This window comes from Lycium barbarum, chromosome 12 (assembly GCF_019175385.1).
Source record: "Lycium barbarum isolate Lr01 chromosome 12, ASM1917538v2, whole genome shotgun sequence".
NCBI lineage: Eukaryota > Viridiplantae > Streptophyta > Magnoliopsida > Solanales > Solanaceae > Lycium > Lycium barbarum.
Genome location: NC_083348.1, coordinates 57,919,912 through 57,941,700, shown reverse-complemented (window position 1 = coordinate 57,941,700; position 21,789 = coordinate 57,919,912). Strand labels below are relative to the sequence as shown.

The window sequence follows — 21,789 nt, the reverse complement described above, 5'->3', positions numbered from 1 at the left end:
TCTGGCCGGAGATATTCTTTGTAATGATAAGATATTCATCATTTGTTTCATTTAATGTCTCAACGTGATACCCATTACGGCGGATATCTTTGAAACTCAACAAGTTTCTTGGGGATCTAGAAGAGAATAATGCATCTTCTATAACAAGTTTCGTCTCCTTAGGTAGAAATATAGTAGCTCTTCCGGAGCCTTCAATTAATTTCGAATTGCCAGAAATTGTATTAATATTTCCCCTTTTTCTACGCAAGTTAGAAAAGTATTTATCATCTTTGAATATAGCATGCGTTGTTCCACTATCAATCACACAAATAGCTTCATGATTGGTCATTGATCCAAATAATATTTGAGGATGTTCCATATATTTTTCAAAACGAAAGAATAGGCAAAGTAAACATCGAAGTAGATATTTTGATTAGACAAAGTATTACACACACTTTATTACATATATATGGAAACATAATCACAATAGCTAATACAAACGACATATATGAAATATCTAAATTAATACAGATCCATCACCGATTAGATGATCTATTTTTCCTTCAGGGAGTTCAAAGAAATCTGCCACATCTAGATGCATGGGCTCAACATTATCTTCACAAATAAAATTTGCTTCGGCATCCTTTTCTGCCTTTTTGAGGGAGGCTTGATATAACTCAACAAGGTGCTTTGGCGTACGACAGGTACGTGACCAGTGCCCTTTTCCTCCACATCGGAAGCAATTATTTTCTGAATTTTTCTTTTGCACAACTTCAGGTTTTTCATCCTTCCTTTTACACTGCTGGTGGTGAAGGGTATTATATGGTGCAAAACGAGAATCATGATTAAAATTCCTTCCTCGACCACGACCATGACCACGACTGGGGCCACGACCTCTTCCACGCCTAGAATGGCGAAAATTTGCCTCATTCACTTCAGGGAATGGGGCAGTACCAGTGGGTCGACTTTCATGATTTTTCATCAGTAATTCATTATGTTGTTCAGTCACTAGAAGATGTGAGATTAGATCAGAATATTTTTTGAACTTCATCTCTCGGTATTGCTGCTGCAGGAGCATACTCGAGGCAGGAAAAGTGGAGAATGTTTTCTCCAGCATATCAAGATCAGTAATATTTTCACCACATAATTTCAATTGAGAAATAATTTTAAACATAGTAGAATTGTATGCCTTAACAGATTTAAAATCTTGGAACCTTAAATGGAGCCAATCAAAACGTGCTTGTGGAAGTATGACCATCTTCAGGTGATCATATCTATCTTTCAGATCATTCCACAGCGTAAGAGGATCTTTAACCGTGAGATATTCCATTTTTAAATTCTCATCAAGATGATGGCGGAGGAATATCATTGCCTTAGCACGGTTTTGGTTTGATGCCTCATTTTTATCTTTGATGGTGTCTTCCAGACCCATCGTATTAAGGTGAATCTCGGCATCAAGAATCCAAGACATATAGCTATTGCCGGATATATCTAAGGCTACAAATTCACGTCTAGAAAGATTTGCCATTAGTAATGGAAAACAAAGAAATCAATACCTTCGAGGCTTGTAAAGTATTTGCTCGAGATGACAGAGTCTCGTGCTGATAACGTGATATGAAATAAAACTATGAAGTAAATACACAGAAGAAATATGTAGAGAGAATATGTAGAGAGATATCAGATTCTATTACTTCTGCTCTTTCAACATTGCATCTGTGCATCCTATTTATAGGAGCAACATACAAAGGAGATATTTTGGGATATTTTGGGATATTTGGGATATTTGGGATATTTTGGGATATTTCCAAATTAATGAATATCCACCAAGTTGGGATATTTACAACAGCAATTAATTTATGATTTGATTTTTTATTTTTATTTTTATTTTTATTTTCAAAGATCTGATTGATTCATGTCACAAATGCTATTGTTAATGAAATGGTGCAAAATTTACTAATTGAGGAACACGCCGTGGAAAGTTTGAGACTGGGGGAGAGAAAAAGGTGATAGGAGGTAAAAGAAATATTCTCTCTTCAGTTAATTATTTAGTAATTCATTTTTTAATCTTTCTTCACTGAATTATTAATTCTTGAAAACCAACATTTATCTTTTTCCCTTTTTTTTTGTAGCCTTCACAATCATGGTTCTTTATGAGTAATTTGTTTAGTAATTTATCTAAGTTAAGGTACAAATACTTCATCTTTTACTTAATTTCAATCATTTGCTTTCTCTCCCAACCCAAAACTCATTCTATCTCCGTTTTTTTTTTTTTTTTTTTGTAATTTTCTTCAAGGGCAGATGGTTTTAGAGGTGTAAAGCTGCATAACCTCTCGCCGAGTAAATTTACATACTATAAAATTTATAATTAATTGCATACATATTATATTTTTACGGTTTGTAGTTAGATACAAGCATGTCAAAAGTTGTTCGTCTTTGTTTCTTTTGGTGCTCTTTAATTACGTCTAATGAAAGATAATTTTACTAATATGGTTTGAACATTTTAGAGTTTTGAAATTTTTTTGCATACGAGTTTTGGAGTTCAAAGAATTTTGTCCTATCTTTGGATAAATATGTGAGTTGGAAAATATTTAAATCCATGGCTGATTGACGAAAATTCATGATGACCGAATTTTATTTGAATTCAAAGTTTTAAAAAAATTAGTTAAAGTTTAATATTACAACGTTATCCAATATGTTATCTCTTTGAATTAATTTTTTAAACATAAAAATCGATTAACATTTTAGTGTAGGTCTATACAGTTGAATCAAAATTCATTCAATCATCAAGAGATATAGTAAACAAAGGAGTATTGATGACTTTTCAATAGAAGTATTATCATATATAATTTGAGTTGGAAAATATTTAAATTCATGCGTTTGCACAATTACACTACTTATTTTACTTTTCAGATGTAAATTAAAAATAGTATGATTGTCAGATTTTTGGACAAACAATTGAACTTTGTCTTACACCAATAAAATTCGTCGGATTTCTAATAGTAATCAAGCTCCAAACTTTCTGCTCTTTTGATATTGTGTCCTATACCTTAATTTTGTAGTATCAAAACTATACCAATCTCACATAGGGAATTAAATTTATTTTTATTTCATTTTACAGAACTGGTTATTCAACTTTGTACTATGTACATATGCAAAGTTCATTATATTCAATAAGCATTTCTTGTGCAACGCACGAACATAGAGCATAGTATCTACATATATTAAAAGCACGAATAATTTTCGCTAAATTTTGAATGACGAAAATATCTTCTAAATGTTGATCGACTTTTATGCCCTTTGAAAGCCAAAATATTTTTTTAGAAGTGCAATTTGATGTTGGATAAAAATGTAATATTTAGAATTCATATTGGATACATACAAGGATTCATATTATTCCATGAAAGGTAATTCAATTAGGACTCAGAATATATACACTTAGAAGTCGTGTTAATTAGTTTTATAGTCTAGGGTCTATTACATGTAAGGTTAATTAGAAGTCTGTGTTAATAAGCTGCACTCCTTAAAACCTTTGGTAAGTTACTTTTAGCAACATCCATGTTTCCTTCTCTAAATGAAAGTTTTTTGATTTGGTTAATTTGTTTTTGCTCTAATATTTTGGTGCATGTGATTATAATTTTTTTTAGAATAGACTACATGTCCATAAGATCTCCAGTGCTACCCTTTGTTTGTTTAAGGTTGAATCGGGTCAGTTTATTCAAATTTTAAAGATATTTTAGGTGTATGTGATCATAATCCTCAATATATATATATATATATATATATGTACACACTCGTTTTGTAATATTTACCATGAATCTTAAAACTCTAAATGTTAATTGACGAAAATATCTTCGAGATGTTGATCGATTTTATGCCATATAAAAGCTAAATTACTCCTTTAATTAGATAAGCTCATGTTGGTTAAAATTGTAACTACTTAAACTGAGTCATCCAAAAAATCCAATTTTTGGCACTACTATTTAGCACGTCAAAACTAAAATTTTGAGCTTTGAAATCAAATAGATCACTTAATTTGATTCAATTACTAATTGATGTGATAAGATTAAAGGTGCCTTTATTACATACACGACGAGCAACCGCTCGCCGCCTTCATTATCTTTCACAGATTGGAGTCCATGTTATCAAAGCCCCCAATAGCCTTTGAATTTATGGTCAATTGATGCATACACCATATATATTATGTATTGTATATTTTTGTGTGTTCTCGTGAAAACTGAAGATTTAATGAAAATCGAATATTTTTTCTTTTATTCCCTTTGAAGATTTGCTTAAATTTTAAGCCACTTTCTGTTTATCTTTTTTTTTTTTTAATCCAGGAAGCATGTAATATCCCTCTTACTTTTCCATGTGTTTTGTAATGATAGGATGAAATTAAGAGAATATTATTTTATGATGTGGTTCTTTCAATATTAATTATTGCTTTTAAGGTTGATTGATTCCTCTACTGGTGTTGTGATGCCACATCAAAAATCTATAAGAGATAAATTATGGAAGCTTGCAACATGGATGGAAATAGTAAGAATTGTGGAGCTAATTCAAATCTGACCACAGTTGCTAATGATGTATCGTCGGGTGGGCGTTCACTTTTAATTTTGATAGGAACTTTTTTTTCCGTTTTATATTCAGATCATGACTATGAATGTCCTTCGGTTAAAATCTAGGAGTTTATTTGGGAGTTTTAAATCAACGCTAAGACAATTCTATATCAAAAAGAATTTACCGTGAGGCTATATCCCTCGAGATCTCAATATGCTCAATCCGAAAAGGTATATATTTAATATCATATGGCAATGTTGCAATGGACTATTATTCAGACATGACACATTAGATATATTAAAATTGTTGATCACAGTAGATTATTGATGGCAAGCTTTCAATCGTTGTGCCATGATCACAGAAAGAGCATGTGTTTTCTCATGCTGGCTATTGATACTCTCTTTTCCAAGTTGATCCTATGCCTTTGGGTTTTTATGTTTCCCATATTGAAAAGTGCATTGTCAGTACTCAAAGGAACTAATGTTTAATGTTAACTACACTACGTTTGAGCAAACATTTTGATCTTTTACGTAAACAGGAGATTGATATACGTCAAAGAATTTGGTTATCATGTAATTTGGTTTATAGTATCACCGTCGGAGAATATACAAGATATATACAAATGTGTGTGTATATATATATAAAGTAAGTGAAAAAAAAAAGTAATATTATAGGCAATCTGACATGATTGATCATCGGAGGTCATAAGGATAAGGTAACTACACTAACTTTCTGTATACTTTAATATTTATTTTGAAAATTTGTACTTCAAAAAGAATGTTTTCAAAATTTACATGAAATTAAAAACTATTCAAGACTTCCAACTTGGATTTTACGAACAGCTTTGTAGTGGACTGTGATTAGAGGAGCAAGTAGTAATAATTAAACTTTTAGTTAAAGAAGTTTTTGTTTACATATGAATATACTACGGTGTTAACATAATAATTCCCTACTGGAAGTGATTAAAGACGTGTATAATGATTTAAACTTTTTTCAAGGACGTCTTGATTTAAATAACTAGGAATCTAATGTTTTATGTTAATAGAATTTGTATAAGATGTTATTTTGTTAAAGATCGTGGAAATCATCCTTTCCCGTAACATAAGAAAACATATCAATAATAGAACTGGGTATCAGACTAACCCCAACCACCATGATGATGAATAGAGGCGCAAAGCTTCAATCAATTCGGGCTTGGCCACCATCATGGTGGACTTTTGATTTTAAAAAAAACCCTTCAATCAGTTCTATAGTATTTTTTTATGATTTCTTATCCAAATTGAAGCTACTAACAAATTGCTAAAATATGATCAATATAATAGCCACAACGTGCGATTGTTTTAAGGAAAAAGAAGAAGAAAGGAATCCAACACTAAAGCGCATGACTCATAGTTATTGAAGGACTAGAGGAACAAGAACCAGTGAAAGTTCAATATGCTCACTCAAATTACACAAGAATCATACCCAGAGTGCGTAAAGCTATAACACAAGAATTTTTAAGTGGTTTTTTTAATTTAAGAAACAGGTTATTAAACTTCATACTGTATATGAACATTTTCAATATATGCAATTGAAATTTTATTATTTTCAGTATGCGTTCTCGTGTAACGCACGAACATAGATACTAGTTATTTTAAAACTTGAATATAAATGTTGGATGACCAAAATACCCTTCAAAAATTGAACGAATTTATAGCCTTAATGAGCTCTAATCCTATTTCTTTTTTACCATATATCTTAAATCTAAAAGAACGACTATTAATTCTAAGTTCAACTTTTTAGCCATTTTGACTATTATGTCTTACGCATTCCTGAATTCCTTATATGTCATTATACGAATTTGGCATGAAAAAGAAATCTTTGATCCACCTTTTATATAGAGTTTCATTGGCACATTTACTGTTGCCGCAATAACATGTTAAAGTTCATATTAGGTGACAATCTAATTACAAAGATGAGTTCTAAACACACAATCATCTATATATATATATATATGCACAGTCATCTAATTAATTGCTTATCATGTGTTTTTGACATCTTTATGGTTTAAATGTTTTGTTTAGTTTGCCTCTAATTTACAGTGCTTTCTAATTTAGTGATGTTCTTAATTGATGCTTAGTACGTGACTGATGATTTACGGCTTCTCTAATGTTTTACCTCATGATAATAAATTTGTTTTGCAAATGACTTCATTGAAGAATTGATGACTTCATTGAAGAATTATACATTCAATTCGCAATGTTATTATAAAAGGCAGGAATGTTAGAACACTAAATGTTGATTCGGCGAAAATAATCCCAATGTTCACAAGCTTTTACACCCTTAAAAGTTAAATTATTTTTTCAAAAGAATTTATTAATTAGATAGAATCGTAATATTTAGTAAGATTTACCGTTGATATCCACAAGAGTTCATATTCTTCTATTAAAGTTAACTTCCATTATGATTCATATTATTAGAAGTCCTATTTAGCTCATAGTTAAATAAAATTGGAGTACTATTTATGGGGTCAGCATGAGAAAAGGGTATCGGCAAATTTTACATTCAAAATTAGAATCATACAAGAACCACCTAAGCTATCGGAAAGTGGTTAATAGCAAGTTACATTGAGTTGTTTAATAAGCAGTTTTGGTAATGTTTTTTAGTTTCAGCACGTACGATCCCGCTTCCTTGTCTATTCAATGTTTATGTGACTATTGACTATATATTGGCAATATCTCCGGTGCTTCCCTTCTCTGCTGAAGGTTGGGCCTGGAAGGTTTAATCTAAATTTCTATACTTACTTATTGGGTGTATCATGTATGTGATGAACATAAACATGTTTTTGAAGATGTAATTAATCGCGTTTAATTTCTTTTCATCCTACCTTATATGTTTGAATCACTGCAAAACTATTGATAGATTTTGATAAACAAAGTAGTACATATAATTTTCTTTTTTCGCTTCTAATATTTTTGGTGTTTTATGATAATGTGCTGGTATTGAGTATGATTGGATTTATTCGCAAGGATTTTAATTCTTGGTTAATATACATATTTTCTTTAGGTTACAATCTAATCATCCGTTCTGATGCTAAAAAATCTATTTTGATTCAAAACACTTGTCTTTTATTAATGCTATTAGATCATCGCGTTTATACAGCAATTTCCTTTAAAGAAAAGACCCTATACTACATTCATAATCTATATATCTATATTGACATTACTACTGTATAGAAACATGTGTTTCTATATAGTGGGAAAGGGGATCGCCGTCAGTCAATAGGGAAAAAAAAAAGGTGGGCCCTAATGTTCTTTAATAGTAGAAAAATTATTAAAAAATCAAATTTAAGGTGGAGCTTAATTAAAAAAACCAAATTTAAGGTGGAGTCCACTTTTTTTATAATAGTAGAGATTAAAAAAATTAAGGTGGGGGCCGCGTGGAGAATTAGGAGATAACTATAAAAAAAAAAAAGTGGGCTCCACGTGAAGAAGTATGAGACAATTGCTAGGAAAAAATTAAGGTGGAGTCCACGTGAAGAAGTAGGAGACAATTGCAATAGCAAAAAAAATAGAATATTTAAATAATGATAATAAGTTCATAAAATAATAAAGGTACGCTTAGAGAAAATGTAAAGAAGAGAAGTTCGGGAAAAAAGAAATAACGATTTAAATTGAACACAAAAACTACTAAAGAAGTCATAAAAGCAAAAGATTTAAAATTTATATCTTTGGGTATAAGTTTAGAAACATACGTCTCACACCAATAATGAGGAATAACATCAAGAAGACCAAATCTAAACGGTCTTCTATAATACTCCCTCCGTTTCAATTTATGTGAACCCATTTGATTGGACACGGAGTTTAAGAAAGAGAAGAAGACTTTTAAACTTGTGGTATTAAATGAGACACATATGGTTTGTGTGGCTATAAATCATGGATTAATTACATTGTATATCAATTGGGGCAACAATGCTACCAAATTAGGCCCATATTTTACTTTCTTACACTATTTGACCGACTTTGCGTGTAACTTAAACTTTCTTTCCTTCTCTAAGCCCAATAATGCTACGACTGTTGCATCTAAGCTTCAGAGGACTTCACTCCAAAATCTCATTTGCAGCCATCTCCCCCGCCCCGTACCCATGTCTTTTTGTAAAGATCTCCACTATCCCAGTTGTTTAAAAATTTCCCCGAATCTCATATGCTACTGAAAATAATCAGAAAACCTCCATTGATGGAGCTCAAGTTTCTCATATTTGAAATTTGATTGATTAAAAAGAAAACTCCATTGAAGAGCTTAAGCTTTAAGTTTGAGCCGTATCATAGACTTCGAGTTTGAAAGTTAAACTCGGATGTGAAATTTGAGATTATTTTTTAAATAAGTGTTGCTGGGTTTGCTTGGAAACTTCACTGGGTATTGTTCTAATTGATTGGAAACACCAACAAGAGTTCAAAACTTAAATTTGAAGTGATTTGGAGCAGATTTGAGTTAGATTTGAATTAAATTTCAAAAGAAGTTCAAGGAAGAAGAAGAACATGTGAAGCTCCATTGATACGATTCATTTGTATAATATTTTATAATAGCGTATAGGCATGTATAAACACTTTTATATACTATTATACAAGATTGATACATCGTTTACATGTATTTGGTGGAATTCTTGGAATTCTTCTTCTTCTATAGTAGTGTATATGGATGTATAAACATCTCTTATATACTATTAAACAAGATTGATACATTGTGTACCGGTATTTAGTGGATTTCTCACTTCTTCTTCTTCTTCTTTACTGTAAACATGTGTTATCATTATTTATACATACCTATACAATGTTGATACATTTTTAAATACTATATATACAAGTGTATATAATTGTATAAGTATGTATAATTATGTATCAGTGTATATGGATGTATATGGATGTATGAGTTATAATATTGTATATGGGTGTATAATATTGTATATGAATGTATATGGGTGTATAATATTGCATACAAGTGTATATGGATATAAGGGTTATAATATTGTATATAGGTGTATATGAATGTATGTGGGTATATGGATTATAATTTTTGTATAATATTGTATATGAGTGCATAATATTGTATTTGAGAATATGAATTATAATGTTGTATAATATTGTATATGGGTGCGTATGGGTATATGAATTATAATACTCTATTAAAAAAAATTAAAAAAGGAGGCAGTGCCTTCTCCAACAAAACAAAAAATTAAAAAAAATTAAAAAACGAAAAAGATGGAGGCAGTGGAGAGAGAGGGGAGTTTTGGGTTAGAGCTTTGCAATGTAAGTTTTAGGCTATTTTTTTGCAATGTAAGTGACTCAATCGTATATTTATGAAATTTTCACATAAATCATTTCATAAAGGTAAATTGTTTCCAATTATAGAAAGAGATCATTCTTTTTTACACAGACTAATAAAGAAATAGGTTCACATAAATTGAAATAGAGAAAGTAGTAAAAAAAATTTAAAAAAAATTAAGGTGGGCCCACTTTTCTATAATAGTAGAAAAGTGTTAAAAAATTAAGTTAGAGCCCACTTTTCGATAATAGTACAAATAAAAATAAAACAAATTTAAGGTGGGGCCCACTCTTTCATAATAGCCGAGATAAAAAAAATTAAGGTGGGATCCACATGAAGAATTACGAGATCCACCTCCTACTCATGTAAAAAATAAAAAAATAAGGTGGGGATACACATGTGTGCTGTGGGTCCTACCAAAACTTTCTCCCCATTTTTTAGGTTCATTGTCATTTATGCCCTTATTTGTGTTGTTGTTTATTTTTTGTCCCTAAAAAAAAATTGTGGGGTACAAATTTATATTTCTGCATCACAATACCTCACAAGTTATGTTCTGCACCATTAAAAACTTATGGCCACTAGGCATAAAATTTAGGAAAAATAACAACCTATGTCTATTTGGAAAAAATATTTACCTGAAATGACTCATATTTTTAATATTACCCAAAAAAACCCTTTTATACATTATTATACACTTTTATATAAGATCGACACATTATTTACAACAAGTGTATAATGTTGTATATCGTGTGTATAAACACTCTTTTGAAAAAAAAAGTTGGCTATACAGATGTAAATTAAAAATACAACTACATGGATATAATATTTTATGCTGAATTGTATATTATTAAAATTATTCCTAAAATTAATTGTTAAAGGCAAAAATTAAATAGCAGCCCATTTGAAGGACAATTCGTGCAATTTCTTCCATTTTTTTTGTTTTTAATTTGTAATAGACAATTTTTTTTTTTAAAACTAAACTATATAAAAACATGAGTTGAAGAAGTGGATCGTCAACCAAGAGCAATTTGGTCAAAGCACTTGCCATTTCCATTAGTTAAAAGTAGAATCTTACTGTATCTTAGTATTAAATATATTCGTACCTTTTCTATTTTGCCCCTGCTCATAAAAATTGCATCACAACAGATGAAGTCATTTCAAGTAACAGGTATTAATTATGTTTTTGGTCACGTGTCACTTTTACACCCCTTTTACTTTTTACTATTTTATCATGCTCACATAATTCCACTTAATAGACAAATAACATTTGTGCATATGTATTAATATTCATCTATATATATGCATGTTGTTATACCATTTTAAAACTTAATTATTACTTAAAATAGATGATAAATGAATTATTCGTTCTTTACGGTATTATTTAATTGGTTCATTATGAAATATTGCTAGTACTTTACTGACAGACGATATACACTTGTGGAAAACGCAGGGGAATAGTATAGTTAATGTTGATTGCCTGAACATCTGCGTGCTATTATTAATGTGCGAGACACGTTCATAGACACTAATATATCTAATGTTGTGTTAATTTTCTTAATATCTAAATGTGTATAATTTAAATAGTAGTATTTTCCATGTTAATTATCACAGCAAAATAGCTTGTGGGCATCAAAATATAGAGTCCGGCGCCTAAATGACACTTTTTTATCCAAAATTTGCAAAAGGGGTTGTAGGATTTGTGATAGACCAAAATGGGTTAATCGTGCAACCCTACACGATTTACCCCCAATTCATTAACGGCCTCTATTTTCCGTCCGTTAACTTAAAAAAATAAAAAAAATAAGGGCAAATCGTGAACCAGTACACGATTTGCAAAATTAAATATCCTATGCTGCCTAAGAGTTATTACTTTCTTGGAGAAAAGCATGAATATGTTTCTGTGATCTCCTTTGAATTTTTGCAATATTAAAGTTCTTTATAAATTTGTTTATATAGTTGTTGAGAAACGTACTAATGCTATGTTCTTCATACATGTTCGATACATAAACGTTTTCTTAATTGTAGTATAAAAATAACTTCTATTTTGTATGATATTTACAGGATGCGATAGGGATACAAGAGGAGGTTGCCCAATGTAGATCTAAAAGAGAGCGTCGACAGACTGGTTGTGACACGCGTGGGAAAAAGGGACAATGTAAAAATGTCTAGACGATTTAGCACCTGCTCGCATGGTTAGGAATGTAAACGTATTGATGCTATGTTCATCTAGACATTTTTACATTGTCCCTTCTTCCCACCCGTGCCACAACCAGTCTGTCGACGCTCTCTTTTAGATCTACATTGGACAATCTCCTCTTATATCCCTACCGCATTCTGTAAATATCATACAAAATAGAGTTATTTTTATACTACAACTAAAAAAACATTTATGTATCCAATATGTATGAAGAACAAAGCATCAGTACGATTCTCAACAACTATATAAACTTGATAAAGAACTTTAATATTAAAAAAATTCAAAGGAGATCATAGAAACATATTCAAGCTTTTCTCCAAAAAAGTAAAGCATAGGATATTTAATTTTGCAAATCGTGTGGCTTTACACGATTTGCAAAAAGAATTATGAAAAATCGTGTACTGGTCCACGATTTGCCCTTTAATTTTTTTTTTTTAAGTTAACGGATGGAAAATAGAGGATGTTAATAAATTGGGGATAAATCGTGTAGGGCTGCACGATTAATTCATTTTGGTCTATCACAGGTCCCACAACCCCTTTTGAAAATTTTGGATAACAAAAGTGCCATTCAGGTGCCGGCCTCAATCAAAATATATATTAATTCAAGTCGACCATATGAAATCATTGCGCTTACTTTCCACTTACCTGTTTATATATCATTTAATTATTATTTAAATGATAATTTTATAGTACATATCTGTTTTTCATTAATTTAGTGTAATATAAGTACCGATCTGTTTTTCATTAATTTAGTGTAATATAAGTACGGATAAATAATTAAATTTCGCCAATAGCAACGATAGCGATTATGTGCAGTCCTAGGTTAGGTGGAGCAATTCGCTGAATTGCCCTTCTTTTGGGGTGGTCTTTAAATTTTACCCCTCATATTTGAAATCTTTAAGTTTTGCCCTTTGACTAAACTCCATGGGTTCCAAGTTGGAACCCTCACACAGTCAAATTTTTTAAAAAAATCTCAAGGCAGAGTTTAAATTCGCTATGCCCCAACCGGCATACACTTGTGAAGGAATTACAAAAGTTATGCTGGACCCGGCATACTTATGCCTTATGGGCAGACTTGGCATAAGTATGTCGGGTCCGGCATAACTTTGGTAATTCCTTCACAAGTTTATGCCGGATCCGGCATAAAAGTTTTCCCATTAAAAGTATGCCCCCAACGGCATAAACTTGTTAAGGAATTACCAAACTTATGTCGGTCGCGGCATACTTATGCCTTATGGGCAGACTTGGCATAAGTATGCCGGGTCCGGCATAACTTTGGTAATTACTTCCCAAGTTTATGCCTGGTCCGGCATAAAAGTTTGTCCATTAAAAGTATGCCCCCACCGGATGAGGGTACCTAGGAAGAATTTCATTGTCCTCCTTCCAATATTATTATAGAACTAAAAGGCTTCATGGTAAAAACTTTGTGGCCTCTTCCACTCATCGTTATGTAAATGCTGTCAACAATTATCATAGTGTTAATACTCATGAAAAAACTAGGCTTAGATATAATGGAACAAAATCACGACAACTACTCTTTTCTAACACTACCCCATAATATATTAACAAGAGCAGTTATAATATATCCAATACAGGAAATGTAGCAAAGAAAGTCTTTAGGCCACATTGACACAAAAACCACTTGAATTTTAATAGAGCATTTTGATGTCACTAAAAAACTGTAAAAAGTTGACATGAGATCTCAAAGTTATGCCGGACCCGGCATACTTATGCCAAGTCTGCCCATAAGGCATGAGTATGCCGGGTCCGGCATAACTTTGGTAATTCCTTCATAAGTTTATGCCGGGTCCGGCATACACGCGACCCAAACCTTGCCTTGCAGTTTTCTTTTTTAATTTATGCTTGAGCGGGGATTCGAACTCAGAACCTCATGATTTCTGCGTGAACGTTCAGTGTTGCAATGCGAAGGGCAAAAATTAAAGACCAGCAATATGAGGGGCATAATTTAAAGACCACAAATATGAGGGGCAAAATTTAAAGACCACACCAAGAAGGGCAATCCGCGCAAAAAAATGATATGTGAGTTTGCTATCCATTCCATTTGACTAATTCTTATTACATAAACGTGTCTAAGCAAATTTAGACGAGTCCTAGCAACTAGTGAAAACTAATAAAATGTACCATCAGGACTAAAGTTTAATCCAACTAGTTGATATTTTGCTTTAAATTTTTTAAGTGTCCACAAATTTCAAGAGATTGCAGGACGTGGATAAAACATTCGATGTAATATTTATGTTATGTATTGGCAAAGTCTATGCAGGTAAGTGCTCACCTATTTGATTGTGTGCTTACGCGCCTTTTGGTAGAGCCCCTGCCTCCCACGGCTAGTTAGTACCAGGGCCTAGAAAAATATAGGCACCAGTTTACTCAGTCAATGAAGTTGTAGTCGATTCTGATGGTTATGCCGTTTCAAGTGGATGTTTGATTGGTTCAATGGAGATGTAGCCGATGGGATAGAAGGTCTGCAAATACTCGTCTAGCTTCTTGTTGCCTCAACCTTGTATAAAAATTAAAAAATTAATTTCTGAACTTATAAAAGAATAAAGGTCAAATGAGCAAATTTAATTGCGGGAATAGTCTTGCCAAAAAAAAATAAAAAAAAATGGCTTGTTCTGCCACTTATCAAGTCAAAGTGGGGATGTAATGTAAGTCTGTCTTATTTGAAAGTTACCAAGGATCTCATCAAATTTACTTTTCCAAAAGACTCCAGAGTCAACACTGGTCCTCCTTTATAACGAGACGAGATGTTTTCAATACTTACACGACACCACCTATAAGTTAAGACCTTCTAGTACACACTTGTAGGGAGAACATCCACATAAAAGTTAGTCAAAACCTCCCTTCTTGTCTTCACATAATGAACGGATGTCATATGGATATTTGAAAGAGATTTCTTGCCCTCTTATAATTTGAATAAAAGAAAATGATTTTTTTAGATCTTTATGTGACTTTTTAGATCTCTTATATGTAAAAAATGAAGATCACTTATAAAAAAATCACAAAATCAAACAAATTGTAAAGGGCTAAAAAAACCCATTTCTCCGATTGTTTAGTCGTACAAATTCTTCAAAATAATGTATACCAGAACATATACCTCGTCAGAAACAAGTTCAAGTTCTAGACACAAACAGCCATCTTGGATGCCTCTCAACTATTTCACAAGGTTCCTGATACCTCCTACCAATGCAGGTTTGGGGAACAGTTTGACCACTCAAGTTTTCTTCTCTATTGAGATTTAAGTCACTCCCTGGGTGCACCAACAATGAAAATAATGAAGACAAGATGACCAAACGAAGGTCGGAAAAGCTAGGAGAACAGCCAGTCCAGGACCCTAATTGGAACATGCACCAATGGAAACCAAATTACAACGCTTCCACTGGTAAAACAAAAGTTGTTTAACAGATAGGGTATAGCACCCAAATAAGCAAAAGGTAACGGAAAATGAATAACGAAAATCCCTGAGAGTGGTATAACAAATCTAAAAAGTTCCTATATCAATGGATATCTTCAATAATACAATAATGAGTAGGCAAGAAATATCAGAACCATGTACAAACTTTTACACAAGAAAAATGTTTGACAAGGAAATGTAGAATATGCAAAAACTGTTACCAGAGGGGCGTTGGGGAAGAGGATAATAAACAACGCAGTAGATGTAAAGAAGATAATAAGCATCTTCATATCCAATCAGAAGTGAAGCGCCAAAAACAATAAAATGGAGATGAAATCAATCTACAAAAGAAAAAATAACGAATATTTGTGTTTGAATATAAAAATAAGTTTTTGAGACAATGTCATCAACCCTGAACCAGCTTCTTGACTACTGCAGCCATATATTTGCCTTGGTGTTCAGCAAGCGCCAGCTCCGTGTCACTAGCCTCTCTTGTTCCATCACCAGCAAAGACACCAGCACCATACGGAGTACCCCCTCGGATGGAATCCATTTTGAACATACCAGCTCCAAATGTGTATCCAATGGGAACAAAGAGCATACCATGGTGGGCTAGTTGGGTGATAGCTGTCCAACTACATATAAATATCACAACAATAAGCAGTGTCCTCTTCCTTACTTTTCAATGATGTAACATTGACACAGGCAATATACAAGGCTTACTGATAACTAAGAAGCTAGAGAGACGCAAGACTATTTATACAAGGAGATTCTGCTCCATTAATTTCAAAAAAGAAAAAAGGTAAATGGTGACAAACAACTCCTACTTATAGCAATGAGTGATTTTTACGATACTTGATTAGGTATTTTATGATCTTAGTGTGGCTCGAGAAGCAATTAAGTCTGTCAACCTAACTTGAAATCCTTACTGCAATAAGATCTACAAAGTAATCAGGCATTGCCACTACTAGCATTACATAAAGTATATGATTGCACCAACTTGTCCTAAACTTTTTAACAGATAAAACAAAATTTAAAACTAAACATGAATACCTCAAAAATTTGAGAATATCTTAAGTGTAAAAAGAATTCTGTAGCCCGAAATTCCAAAATTGTGTTAGGCGTTATAGGTGTTGTTATTTTCTCACTGAGTATGTTATTTGATTTTCATTATTTATCTTACTGGTGTCACAGAGCTCGGAATGATTCTTTATTATGTTGTTTATGCTTCTAGTTCATGAATAACCATTTGACTATATTAATCCTTCCTTCTCGAGTAGGTAATATTAAAACAGGCAACATAGACTTTATGTAATTAAACAATTCTAGATTGTTTCTAGAGTACCGTCAAAATAATGGGCTATCTTATAAACTAGAAGCTAGCACATGAACCTGTTTATGTAAAGAGACCCGCCCATAAAAAATTCAAAAAGAAAAAAAAGGTAAGTGGGTTTATGTAAAGAGACCCACCCATAAAAAATTCAAAAAGAAAAAAAGGTAAGGGGTGATCGGTGACAAGCAAGTCCTAAGAAATACGAATACATGAATTTTAGTCTACTGGATTAGGTATTTCACAAAGCTAGTGTGGCTTGAGAAGCAATAAGTCTATCTAACTACTTGACACTCTTTTGTTTAATAACCATGGTGTTGGGCCAGCTTGCGTGCACCTCAACTAATAACCTACTTGAACCTCTTACTGCAGCAAAATTTACAAAGTAATCAGGTGTTTTTCCTATTACGCGTAAACTATATGATTGCACCAATAAGGTCTTAAATCCAAATAAGAGCCCGTTTGGATTGGCTTATAAGTTGGCTTATAAGCTGTTTTCAGCTTTTTTGAGTGTTTGGCTGGCCAGCTTAAAGTCATTTTATGCTTAAAATAAGCTCAAAAAAATAATTGGACCCATTTGACTTAATTTATCTAAATCAGCTTATAAGCTGAAAACAGCTTATAAGCCAAAAAAAATAAGTTGGACTACCCCAACTTATTTTTTTCAGCTTATAAGCTCCAAACAGCTTTAAGCTGTAAGCCAATCCAAACGGGCTCTAAAACATGAATACCTCAAAAATTCAAGTTTTTATTTATTAATTTTGTGCAATATCAGGATTTTTTTTTTATTTTTTTTAGAAATGATAATAATGTGATCAACTACACCTCAATCTCAAAAACAATTAGGGTCGGCTATGTGAATTCTCAGCGTACCTCATTACACAGGCCTGTCCGCCCAAATAATTGGAATAGATGAAATTTATTCTAAATTAAACTAGAAATTTAAAAAGCACACCTGCTCAATCAGCACTCATTATCATTCTTTCTGATACGAGGAAATAAAACTAGTCATTAAAATTAATATCTTACGACCAATAAAAAGTGGGATTTCAGCAGGCTCAGGAGTAGCAGTAGCATATCACCATCTTAAATAGACCTAGTTCCTGACTATTTTAATTTTTAAACATAAACAATTAATTGCGAAGCAAAATCCAATGACCACACAGAGACCAAAACAATACAATACACGCAAGGACTCAAGGTGTAATGGTATCTATCTGCTGACCCTCCAATTTCTAAGACCAAAAGAAGAAAAGGGAAAAGAAAATGGTATCCCTCAATTTTTTATATCAAATTGCTTCCTCCATTTCCCTTGAAAGAGCATCAGGTTTTCCATTCTACTTAAATGTACCATTTGATGTAATACTCAACTCAATGCAGCCACTTAACCATGAGCTAATAACTTTGAACAACTATAAACGGAATCTCCAAAGTCCAAACTGAAAGGTGTTAAGTGTGATTTCCCATCATAGTCACCAATGACAGTCACCATCCAAGTTAACAACAACGTGCGCACCATTCCTCGACGGGTTTTGCTCACATCTTCCTGAAATCTACTTCCACATCAGTGGATGACTATTCAAGTTATTCATGGAGTAATTCTAAGATATCTCAAGTTTTTCATCTAGCCTATTCAGCAGCTTCATATCTTGGAAGGTGACTGATTGTTTTGCAATTTTGTACCTTTAGTTAAATTCTGAAATGCCAAGTTAAACACCTAGGCAAGCTCTAGAAAGAGCTTACCGAAAATTCACCTACTCTTTTTTGGAATTTTGTTCACAGAAACACCCATCCCACAGGCCACAGCAGGGTATACAGACAAGGTTAACAATTCACTCAAACAAAAATTTCCAAACATAATCTAGTGTTGACTGGCACTTAGCTCCATTCCCTGTTTAGACAGACGGTACAGTTCTCAAGTTAAGGAAGAGTGATGCCATTGGTCAGCAGTAAAATCCCAGTTTTATAACAAGCAGCTATTTTCTGAACGATATTATGGATTACAAATGGCAGCTTGTTCAAATTCTTAAGAGACTCAAGAGTATGCAACAAGAATTCTTTCATTCCGCATGAGGACTATCAAGTGTACTTTACTACACGAGGACAGTCATTTCATCACTTGAATAAGGTCAATGCATGGAAGACAATTTTAATCAGGAGTGTGGAAGACATGTTTATTCTGATAATAAAGGATTTTGGTCAGGAAAGCTCCTTGAAAATTGTGCTCTTTTTGCTACAATATGGTAATATTACATCTCAGTATTGGAAGCCTCTTTAGGGAAAGCGAATGGTGCTTCGTTTTCTGTAGGACCCTGGTTTGTAGACTTCTTAGGCGATAGAGCTTTAGGCGCTCTCAATGGATTCCTTCATCCATCTGCATTGGGATGGACGGTAGCTTCTAAAATTGTGTTCTCTATAAAAGCATTATAGATTACATAAGATCGATGATTTCTTTCCTTTTACAAAAATTGGTTTGTTCCATGTGTGGGTTGTTTTCACAATTTTACTTCAGATAAATTCATTGAAGGGGAGCCTTAGCGTAACTGGTAAAGTTGCTGCCATGTGACCAGGAGGTCACGGGTTCGAGCCATGGAAATAGCCTCTTGCAGAAATGCAAGGTAAGGCTGCGTACAATAGACTCTTGTGGTCCGGCCCTTCCCCGGACCCCGCGCATAGCGGGAGCTTAGTGCACCGGGCTGCCCTTTTTTTTTTTTTTTTACTTCAGATAAATTCATTATATTAAGGGGAAAAAACAGTACTCTTCTAATGTCTCAAGTTACACATTGCCAATTCGCCACTAGAAATGAAAACTTCAGCTAATCTACATCACTGAAGAGCAGTGATTCTCAAAAGCCTAATTTTCACATGTTCTCCTCTATTACTTGGAAGAACAGTGATGGAGCAAAATATCAGGTATTACGCTATTCCTATATAACTACGTCTTACCACAAAAAGGAAAAGTATCATTCCACCTTAATTGTGTTTAGAACTCCAGCTAGACACTCATCACAATAGAAGGTGGACCAGAAGAGGATCCATCATATGTGCGTGTGCACCCACTTCCTCGGTCTAGAACTCTATATACACAACACGCACATAGACACACAGGAGCGGAGCTAGAAACCCAGATACAGGTTCAGCCGAACCTAGTAGCTTTTGCTCTAACAGTGTATTTGTTTTAAAAGAATTCACTAAATATGTACAAATATTGAGTTTAAATTCGGCCGAACCTAGTAGCTTTTGCTCTAACAGTGTATTTGTATTAAAACATTCACTAAATAGGTACAAATATTGAGTTTAAAACCCAGTCATTAGCACTTGCAGTCTGTCGTTCTAAAATTCAGAACCCATAAAGTCGAAATCCTAGCTCTGCCTATGCAGACACACACATATAGCCTGCCGAATACTAGGATTACCTACTTCCAAAATGTTGGCAAATTAGATAAAAGGCAAAATACATAGATAGACACTTAAACTAAACACTCCAACTTTGAGAATGCAAACCTAGACACCTCAACTCGTCCCCACTGTGTCAGTTGAACACTCCAACTTACAAAATGATCATCTAGATACCTCCAACGTTTATGTGCCACGTCAGCGTCGGGTGTCCACTAGACACAGTGGGGGGACGAGTTGAGGTGTCTAGATGTGCATTCTCAAAGTTTTGGTGCTTAGTTGCAAGTTGAGGTCACGTTAAGGTGTCTAATTATGCATCATGCCTAGATAAAACTGATCATATTTATCCCCTCCATCCCAATTCATATAACACTAAAAAAGAATGATACCTTTCTATATTTGGAAAGAATTCAACTTTATGAAAAGATTTACAGCGACATTCATTAATATATAAGCACAAATTTCAAAAGTCTTCCTTTCTATATCAAACTTGGTGCCTAGTGGAACCCCCTCGTGAGTATATAACAACAGACTCCACAAGATTGGACAATTATCAAGAATCAAAACAGCTAGTCAAAAGTCACTGAAAAGCTTACGCAGTGGTCTCTTGTCCGCCTCCTTGAGTGCCAGTACTAACAAAAAAGCCAGCAGGCTTCCCCGCAAGTTTCTGCTCCTTCCACAACTGCCCCGTCGAATCGAATAACGCTTTCATTTGGGCCGCCATACACCCATACCTTGTCGGAAACCCAAACAAGAACCCATCAGCTTCTTCAAGCATTGCCGGGTCGGGTATTTCCGGGATTGACTCATCCTTGACCGGGGCCCGCATTTGAACAAGAACATCCTCGGATAATGTTTCGGGTACCCGATAAAGAAATGGGTCTACACCATCAACGGACTCAACTCCTTTCTTGATTCTCAATGCTAAGCTCTCCACGTGTCCGTACATTGAGTAGAATATGATGAATAGTTTGAGGTTTTGGGTTTTTGCGGGCTCGGTTATGGAAACGGTGTCGTTTGTGGTGGAATTGGCAGGGATGGGTGGTGGTGGGTTTTGGAGGGTAGATTTGGAAATCTTTTTCTTGCTGGGAACACAACCACCTCCTTTACCCATTCTTGTGTTGTTAAGTGAGAGTTTTGGATCGGAAATGATGTAGAGTGGACAGAGAGTGATGATAATGGGGTAGCGGGAATGATGGACTTTGCTACCCTGCAGCGTCGTCGTCTTGAGTTTGACTTTTTTGTTTTTATTATTGGTCTTTTAAGGAAAAAAACATTTGGTACGAAATCCACGGGCCTTTAATTCGGATTAGACTGGATACCCCCATCAAGAGAGTAAAGCTTTCCCATTCTCAATTAATTTTTAGGACTCAATCTCTAGAAATCGGTTAAGAGTAAAAATTAGGGGCGTCAAAACTATTCTAAAAACGGATCGAATCGAACCGAACCGAACCAAATCGAATCAATTTTTTTTTTAGTGAAGCCGTAAGTTTCTAGTACAACAACATACCAGTATAATCCTACCAGGTGAGGTCTGAGGAGGGTAGAGTGTCTGCAGACCTTACCTCTACCTTGTGAAGGTAGGGAGGCGATTACCAATGTACGCTCGGCTCAAGA

The 21,789-nt window shown here is 33.6% G+C and overlaps 1 protein-coding gene across 1 annotated transcript; it reads right to left on the bottom strand.

The window, feature by feature from the left end:
- Positions 1 to 15,690: 15,690 nt before the first annotated feature.
- On the bottom strand, positions 15,691 to 21,453 carry LOC132622741 (probable NAD(P)H dehydrogenase (quinone) FQR1-like 2). The gene is made up of 2 exons (XM_060337400.1): positions 20,769 to 21,453; positions 15,691 to 16,081 (listed from the first exon to the last, which is right to left on the bottom strand). Exons 1-2 carry the CDS (start codon positions 21,284 to 21,286, stop codon positions 15,853 to 15,855), a joined length of 747 nt encoding a protein of 248 aa, XP_060193383.1. The 5' UTR covers positions 21,287 to 21,453; the 3' UTR covers positions 15,691 to 15,852.
- Between the last annotated feature and the right edge of the window lie 336 nt (positions 21,454 to 21,789).

Excerpts from the sequence above, each read along its gene's own strand:
- LOC132622741 (XM_060337400.1), bottom strand. The coding sequence starts at position 21,286 with ATGGGTAAAGGAGGTGGTTGTGTTCCCAGCAAGAAAAAGATTTCCAAA. Across the intron at positions 16,082-20,768 it reads GGCGGACAAGAGACCACTGC|TTGGACAGCTATCACCCAAC; the intron begins GTAAGCTTTTCA and ends ATTTATATGTAG.